The 9,554-nt window shown below is 43.0% G+C and overlaps 1 protein-coding gene across 1 annotated transcript in view; it reads left to right on the top strand.

Moving 5' to 3' along the window:
- The first annotated feature begins 6,449 nt into the window (after positions 1-6,449).
- Positions 6,450-9,554, top strand: part of slc12a7b (solute carrier family 12 member 7b) — a 67,924-nt gene continuing 64,819 nt past the window's right edge. The window contains exon 1 of the mRNA XM_031584038.2: positions 6,450-6,769. Within this exon, the coding sequence (XP_031439898.1) occupies positions 6,613-6,769 (157 nt within the window). The 5' untranslated portion in view covers positions 6,450-6,612. The remainder of the gene's footprint in view (positions 6,770-9,554) is intronic.

Raw genomic sequence — 9,554 nt, 5'->3', positions numbered from 1 at the left:
CCCCTTCAGTCTGACTCTACTAGCTATTTACATTTACATTTACATTTAGTCATTTAGCAAACGCTTTTGTCCAAGCGACGTACAAGGGAGAGAACAGTCAAGCTAAGAGCAATAAAAAAGCATGGTGTAACAATAAATACTACTTTACATGAGAATTAGAAAAACAACAACCTAGAAAAGAGGAAAAAGAAGTGCAGGAATGTAACTGCTGAAGTGCAAGTTAAGCGCTAGTCAGGTGCCAGTTAGGAGGGGAGGTGCTCTCTGAAGAGTTGGGTCTTCAAAAGCTTCTTGAAGGTAGAGAGGGACGCCCCTGCTAGGGACTCTACTAGCTATGATTGTAAATATCCCTCATATTCCCTTCCTTCCCGTGTGCTCTTTCCCAAGGTCTGCTCGTTCACCCCTGACATGCGCTGACAGTGTGTGAAGATCGTGAGTGTGATCTTTATGGGGTGTTTCAAATGGAACTCCATTTTACATTTTACACCCCTGATTCAGCAGGTCCACCACAGTACAGCTTTCTTTCACCTCATAACTAACCCTTGGCCTGAAATAGACTGCACTTCGACCCCCACTAGCCATCCACCCCGTCCCCCATTGAGTCTCAGGGAAGAGTGGGGCTATGAAACACAGGCACTGTTTTTCTCTCAGAGAGAAGACTTCTTGTGCGGTTTTGGGCTTGATTCTCTATCTACTTCGCTAGTGGTTTTCAGTCAATGGCGATCAGTCAATATGGAAAGATGATCTTATATTTACATTTAGTCATTTGGCAGGTACATGTCATGTGACTTACAAGCGAGGTGCATTGCAAGCATCGAAGGGAAATGAAGACATGAGGGTTTTTTTTTCTATTGATTTATTCCATGCTTTATCCATGTATTGCTTTTTAAAATTGTAGAGCATGAGAATTGCTGCAGATTTGGGTGTTCATTTTCCCAGGAGATTTCCATCAGTCTCTAATTGTCTGTGAATCTGTAAGACAGGTCGTACATGAGAACTGAGCAATTTGGTGCCCATTAGGATCTGCCATCAGTGGACCTTTAGCAGTAAAGGTTTTGGTTTCTTAGCAACATCTTTACATAACCCTGTCCTTGTTGAATAATAGAGGCCACATGACCCTTTTTCTTAAAAAAATAGTGGCGATTAAACACAGCATTGAATGTTACATAGTGTGGTATGGGCTGTAATGAAAAATCGTTATCTTTATATTTCTGTTCCATGTTCCCAAAAAGTGTATATAAATGTTTATAAATGTATGTACTGGGCCTACGCTGGAAGCTTTTAAAACATGCTGATTCTCATTCAGGTTGGATTGTGCTGTGTTCACACTGTCAGCAAGTGATGATGATATTGCTGTGTTTTGTTTTGTAACATTTTTCAACATTTGAGTACCATTATGGGGAAACATCGCAGTCTCACAGAGCACACGCTATTGAATAGGCTTACTCTGGGCTTCATTTTAACTTCCAAAAGAGTCCTCAGCAGATTTTAATTTATCCACTGTAATCCTCACTTCTCGGATTGTATTTAATTTGACACGAAAATGGCCTCCGATGTATCATGGTTTAGCCTGAAACAATACACTGGAGTGGTTAAGCCTAAATGATAAAAAATATCGCCAGAACCACAAAGCATCCACAATTACCTGTGGTTGTATGATATGATCCAAAAAGGACGAGAGAAAAACAGTTACATTTTTTTCAAAGCTTCCTGCAAACATGAACAGCCCCCAAGCAAAAACAGAAGTTAAAGAAAAGGCAGTTATGAAAATGTAACACAATCAAGAATGAATTTCTTAATGGGATTTTTTTTCAACAGAATTTCCCAGCATTATAACTGTGCACTGTGCCACACTATTTTCAATCACCGCCTGAACAGGGGGTCACTATATTGCGCTCTGTGTAAAATCAGCTGTAATGTATTTTTGTGTGTCCCGTCATCACCACGCGAGTAGAGGGGGCGCGGGGAGATGTTTGCGTGCTACGGTCCTCACCCTGGCCTGGCCTACCATGACCGGTATGTGAACCATGCCAACGCTCTTTGTCCACCTCTGAAAATAACCCACAACAGCTGAGACAAAGCTGCAGAGACACACAGGGATAACGCTACTGCCAGAACTGCTGCCCGTCGCTTCAAACACACACACACAAGTCTGTAAACACACACACCACACTACTCATACACACCACACAAATACACACATACTGTACATAAACACACACACACACCATACATACTGTACATAAACACACACACACACACCACACATACTGTACATAAATACACACACACACACACACACACACACTCAAGCCTCCAGACATGTGGAAAGCGTATAAATGGAACAGAAGAGAATTTTTTATGGTTTTCTGAGCTACTTGTACTATGGGTGGAGACACCAGTACATGGTGTACTCAATCAAAAGTGTATTGACTGGGAGTACCTCCTTCCTGAACAATACTGAGCACAGAGAACATGTGGCTGGTGCACTTCCCATTACTCTCATTTCATACTTGTTTGGACTGCGTTTGAAACTATAGTGTTTGTAAGAATTCTTTATTATATACCTTTTTCAAGATGAAAGATAATAGTAACAAGAAAGTCTAATATATTTTTGGGAAGGTCCAGTTTGCCAAACAAGATGTTTGTTTTCAATATAAGCTTGTGAGGATCACAGTTCTAAATGTATTTCTATGACTTTGTCCTTCACTCAGCAAGCTATTGTAGTGTTTCCCACTGAGAGTAGCCTGTAGACCAGTGTGGGTTCTCACCCATGTTGTACCAGAAGAAGGAAAAAAGGGCCTGTTGCATGATCCTGCTTGGGCCTGCTGTTGCATAACTTCCCCAACCGTTAGTCTGCGTTTTCTTTTTTTCTGGTCCCCTCGAAGTTTCTGCATTGTGACAGGACTACAGCTGCAGACGCGGAGGCCCAGAGCACCGCTGTGGCCAGGAACAAAGACTCCTGATATGAGCAAAATGGCTCCACCAGGGAGGAAAAAATCTCTGGCCTTAGATCAGGGCCCCATGTCGCGACCTGTTAATGGGCCCCAAGAGGTTTCAGACATGCATTAGTAAGAGGTGAAGGCATGTTACGGGCAGAGAACATTGTACATAGGGGCTCCAGTGAGGGTTTCCTCCCTATGCTGGAAAAACAAACCTCATTCACAATCCAAGCCTTTCGCAGCAGCACTATTGGGGCGACTGATTCCAAACTTTGGAATATTCCAGGGACACTTCTAGAACAACTGGACCATGACAAAGGGTGGGCCTGACACCCCTAGTTGAATAGACAGTGATACTATGAATGCATATGACTTTAAACCTGCCAGTCCTTACACTGCGGTGTGCTCTACTACAGAACATCATCACATCAGCCCGCACATATAAATATAACAGCTGAAGTGTATTTTTTCATGTAGGAAATGCCATCCTGATATTGAGGATAGCTCGGTTCGCTTAGTGTGTTGAAGTGCTAAGGCAGCATATTTTCCCTTCGACTTAGTGACACAGTCACAAAGCTCACAATTTGAAAGTAAAACGTTTTTAAAAAAGTAAAAAAAAGATAGGAGGTATCTCCCCTTTCTTGTGCCTCACAGCACCAGCCAACTGTCTTCTCAGTGCTCTTCTCTACTTCAGTGTGTCGTGGTACCATAACGAGCCAAATACAATACAGGAACAGCACGATGCCTGCTGTAGTCTCACTGTGGCGCCATAGACGTTGGAGGTAGGGGTGTGGGGGGTGCGACAGACACCCCTATCGACAGCTTCCTTTTATTGGACCAAAGGTTTTCTTTTTTATCTTTATTTATCGGTGTTGTGTCTGACTTTCATTTGTCAATTCATGTTTACTAACATAGAATATGTGCTTTCATAGCCTAGTGACCTGGTTAGCAAGCGGAAGTTGGGTCAAATTAGGCTAGCGGATGGTCCAAGGCAGGGCCACAAAAGCGGATATTCACTCAATTTAAAAGTAGAGAGGAATCTGTTATTATAGCATAATCAATCCAGCTGACTCAAATGTGTATGCACTTTGTAACCTGCATTTGTTGTCCATAGACTACATAGGTCTAATTAGCTTTTAATACCCCTTTAATGGAAGTGAAATTATTCCTGCTAGGCTACCAACTTGGGAAAGCTCAATGCTGCTTATCCACACGGCAACCAGTGGCATAGTGTCTGTGCTGTAGACTACTGGATTTGAGTTTTGAACCGCGTGTACACATGACAGCTAATTTCAGTCAGCGCAGGCAAAATGCATAGTAGATAGACTAGTTGTAACAAAGGTTTAAATGGCTTTATGGAAAATGTAGTGCAGTAAAAGGCTAAAATAAATACTGGAGTAAAAAGTAAAAGTACAGTTCTAAAAAGTGTCCAAATATGAGAGATTCCATGCACCAGCAGGGCCAACTGCAGGTACCCATCCCCCCCCGCCTATTTTTGTTTGGGCTCTAAACTGTTTCACACAATTTATTTCTGAGATATATAACAGCCAGCCTTCATTCAGATGTGGTCTCTCCTTTAAGTAGGCTAGAAGTATGCGTACCTTCAAGGGGCCTATGATTTGCCTAATAACTTTTGATTTCACACTTTTTATGAAAGGATTTTATTAAGGTTTCATGATTGATATGAGCCTGCGTGACATAGGCTATATATGAACCATTTCTTATATTCATAATATTAAAGGTGCTTTGTAAACATCTAAATCTTACTTTCTAGCTTTGTTAATAGCTGTATACTTTTCTAAATTCCCAAAGCCTGGGTCGGGTTCTTTAATAGTTCAGTCTAATCAGCATGAAAGAAGTGATAACTGTGCTAGGGGTAAAGTAGGTTACCCCCCCCCCCCCCCACCCCCATTTACAGTACCCCCTCCAAGGAAAAAGTTCCTGCTGGTCGCGTTTCTACTAAATCACACTATCTCACAACACCTCACAACCTTGATAGGTCCATGTCTTCATTTTACAGTCAGTTGTCACTGACAGAGTTCAATTACTCTGGAGATTTAGAAGTGAAGCCAAGAAAACATTAGCATAAAATGTGTATAAGATTTTGTGAATTACTGACACTCGTACTGACACATAGCTTAGACACAGGTTGCCCAAAGAATTGAACTGCCCTGAACTGAACAAGAGCATTTCTTGCCCCTTACTTTAGCATCTTTAAAAGCTAATGTAAAGCCTGGTGGAGTCAAAGGAAGAACCCTGACAGAAGCCCTTTTAAAATGGCTCCAAGCTAAATGGGGAAACGTCATACGCTAGGGCTGGTACAAATAACATGCTTGCAACAAATTACTCTCTCAAATCCACCACAAGTCACAGACGCACGGTGTGTGGAGATAAGTGGATCTAATACATCCACTTACCTGTGTTATGATGACTCTTAATTATCAGCCTGGTGGAGCAGGAGGCAGTTTACTGCACCATTGGCTTGGCTGTGAAAAGAGTGACTATGGCAACCACGAAAGTATGTTCTTTTTCATAGACTAAAGTATGTTCACTTTCAGAATAACACATAACACACCCCATGAAACTGAAACGGCCTAAATTCAGCTTGGTGCTTGGTGGTCCTGCTGGGGCTCTGAGTGAAAGCCACAGTTGGCAAACAGTAACCATGGCAGGGTGGGACACTTTCAGCATCCACAGACCACCACGGCACTGAAAGAGTCAAAAGCCACATAACAGAGAACGTCTGAAAAAGGAAATCGTTTCATGTATTTGGTGGTGCACGCTAACACATGTTCTCAGCAGATGTTTTAGTAGACAACTGGTATGAGAGGTCGACTGCAGGGCACGCATGATAAGCACGCAAGCTAATCTTAACTGTATTACAATAAAGCTAAAACTGCACTTCTAATGGTTCTACGGACCATCATCATTGTTGTTAGCGGCCCTAAAGTAGGCTACAACGTCACTGCAACAGCAGTTTACATTGAGTTATAGGCGAATGAGTTAATCTACCAAACATGGAGATGTTTCAGCACTTTCTTGAGGATTCCATTAGTACAGTTTAGGCCACTTCATATTTATATATCGGAGGTAGCAAACATATTTCACATAATATTTGGCAGACTATTATCCGGCTTTGACATACATCCATTAAATGTTTTGAATTTCTGGAGGTCAGGTGAACCTACCTGGGCAATGAAAAAAATCGTTAAATAAAGATATGCACTCGAGATATGCCAGAATTATGACTAATTCTTGGTTTTAAAACTTTTCGGCAGCACGGTCGAACAGATATTATTGGAAAGATGGGTCACCACGGCTGGGTGAGGGGTTAGACAGTTCCCGAACATTAGCTCCGGTTGCGGCTCGTGCTCAAATGCCGATTGCCGAACCTTCCACCGTCTGATTTGTAAGTGCCGCAGATTGACACCTACTCGCGTGCCCTTTAGCCAATCAGGCAATGGTTGGCTCGGCCAGCGCACGCCCATTGTCTGATCAATCCATGGATCATCCACGCGTGTTGCCCCATACCATACATCGTACTTTGTGTGCTGTGCAGCTCGCACTCCTTAGCTGAGATTGGCTGGTATGACTCAAGCGGTACACTGTCTGATCCCTGAAATTGTATTTTGATCAGGGCGGTCCGATAACGATCGGACAAGACTGGAGAAACATGACCGAAAGATTTGTGGTCATCCCCGTGGGGCAGGGTGACAATGAAAACCGTGAAGAAGTACCTGAGGACGGAGGGAGAGGAGCGGGAGGTGATGTTATTGACCACCAAGGCGTAATTCCCATTCTTGAGTACAGCAGAGAGCCCAACAAATACGGTAAGACCAATTACTTTCGACAAAAGTTTGAGAGCCGCTGTTCGCAAACCTGTCTTCTGCCATCATTTGCTCTGACAGCAGTAGTCATGTAACGTTAACTTCCCTAACGAGCGTTGCCAGGGTGAAGTTGCTTTGGTGATTAGCAAATTGCTCATCGGCTGCAAATTAGTCGTTACATAACGGTGCCCACATGTGCAGATGATCTACATGACCGCTAAACAAACATATGTCTGTGTCCATAGCAGTCTATATCGTCCGTGTGCAACACTTTGTACTTAAAAGGTTACTTCATTCGTTACTTTGGTGAAATCGTTGGCTTGCTGAGAAATACGGCTTAGATATGCTTGAAAGAACAGATAAAAATACCCACAATAATAAAAATAATAATATAGACATGTTAACATAAAACCTGCGATGTTAAAATATTGTTTTAGTGCGGAGCATACTTTTTTTGTAGTCTACCCTGTTGCATTGTTTCTTGACGAGGGATTCATCATAATAATACGGATGATGCTATGTGATACAGTTATAGTTCAGCAAGATTGTCATACAAGTAATCCAAGTCTTTATTTCCCAGTGCGAGGCAGATTGGGTTCAGAAACAGGATGCCTCTCATAGCCTTTGTAGAAAGCGTCTGCCTCCAGTGTAGATGTGGCCCAACACCGGTGTTCCTCGCAACCTTGGCTACCACTTCGCCATCTGCCATTCAGGGCATCATGTCATTTCATTGTTCACGCTTTGGCGTTGATAGAAATATCACTTGTGTTCTCACACACCCTTTTGCATGTCATACCATGCAAATGGAAAAAGGAACGTGTGTGTCATTTTCCTTTTTTAAGATGTGACATTACACGTAATAGCATTAGGTGTTCCTGGAATACACTTGGGCAAAGCAATTAACATACCCAGACCACTGGCTTTGATTCCCGGCTATATTCAGGAGCAGCGGACATTCCATTGTGTTCATACACTAACAAGAGTGGCTGGTAAACAGAAATGACCAGAAACGGCAAGCTAAAATTAGGCTAATTGTTTTATGTCACCTATGGGTGACTTTGGAAGACACATATAATAAAACTGAGGCTTGTTTTTAAGTGTTTCCACACTCAAGCATATGGGGATTGCCTGGGTGTTCCACTCCACTACAGCCAAACCATGGCTTGGAATCAACTTAGGCCCCTACCCACCACGCCCCTTTCCTCAGGAGAAATTTCCAGCTGTCGTAAATTATTTCTCCCTGTCACTATGGACAGAAATGCTGCTGCGCCCAAAGTGAGTGAAATCACAGCAAGCAAAAAACAAAAAAGCTTTTTCATTCAGTCTTTTGAATTGCACGTCAATGGACTGCTGAGAGATACAGCCAAATAGGGGGCAAAGCCAGCCACTTTGCTGACTGTTGTTGATGTTATGTCAGTGATGTAATGATGCATCACAAGACTGTTTTAGTAACTGATATCATTAGAAAAAAGCCAGATGTGCTGTGACGTAAGGATTCATGAGAAGACTGTGTAGCTAATTGACTGATATAGTTAGGAAAAGCCTGGGCTGGGTTGCAACTTTGCTGACTGTTGTTGTGTTCAGTGATGTAATGTTATTATATCAGCGTCCTCAGAGGGAAGCCCATCCTAAAGCACACGCAAGGTTCTCATTAGGGCCTGACAACACTTAGCGCACAGCAGATGGAGGAACGTGGAGATCCAACATGTCCGCTCAAACCCCTGCTCTGGTGATCACCTCCAGACATGCCTGTCTTGATCATCACCTGCCTCTCACTCACTCACTCACTCACTCACTCACTCAAACCTCAGGCTTGCACTGTGATGTGTTGAAGGCCCACTAGATCAAGGCTTGAGTGAGGATGTTGGAAACACGGAAAATGGATTTTGAATGGCTGATTTCGCTCTGGTCTGGGGTTAATTGGATCGCCTAATTGAATTAGTCCTTGAGAAGAACAAGGTTGTTTTGTGACACGAGGCATGAGATGATGAGATTTGTTTCAGTGCTGTAATTGCTCATTGTTGACAATATGATGGGGTGTGTGTTTGGGGGCATATTTCACCAGCCGCCTTATCTCAGGCAAGGGTTAACAGGATTTGCTTTCAGACAGACACTTAAGCAGTCTTCAGAAGTGCTCTTCAGCCCACTAAAAACGCTCTGTTCTTTTACTTTGCCGTGATCTAATCTCACTACTCAAAGGCCGACTGACTCTCCTCTCTCTCTCACACACACATACACGGACACACACACACACACACACACACACACACACACACAGAGATGGGAGAAGGCGTTGCATATGTGAACCTCTGTTTAACATCTCCAAATTGCATTTGATCCATTTAGCCAAGGTAATCTTAGTTTTCCCAGATATGAGCTGAAAGGAGGCTGAGGCCATGGCTTTGACCTTTACTGCTTGTTGGAGGTAGGCCATGAACCCCGTGGGGGGCAGTTTCTTTTGAGGCTATGTCTTTGTTAGATATCACTTACTGCACCACACCTCCATGTAACCAGCACATCGTCTGGTTCATCCTTTTGATCAGTCCTGTTTCAGCATGGCATTGTTAGCTAATCCCTCAAGTGTATTGAGATTCTGCAAGTTGTAGGCCTATTAGTTATTGCCAACAGGTCGAGGCCCAGTCTTTAATGAAGTTGCCATTACCTAAGGGTTTAAGGACCGTGAATTTGTTGCAGGGTTCACAAAATTGCTAGCCTGACATCCCAGGAAAACAGAGTTTTCATGTTGTGCTACCAATATGTCACAACACAGTGTCTGACGGGCTGTCAG

The sequence above is a fragment of the Clupea harengus genome, chromosome 17, assembly GCF_900700415.2.
Source record: "Clupea harengus chromosome 17, Ch_v2.0.2, whole genome shotgun sequence".
Classification (NCBI taxonomy): Eukaryota; Metazoa; Chordata; class Actinopteri; order Clupeiformes; family Clupeidae; genus Clupea; species Clupea harengus.
Note: the sequence above shows the minus strand (reverse complement) of the source record. Positions and strands in the feature narration are given on the sequence as shown.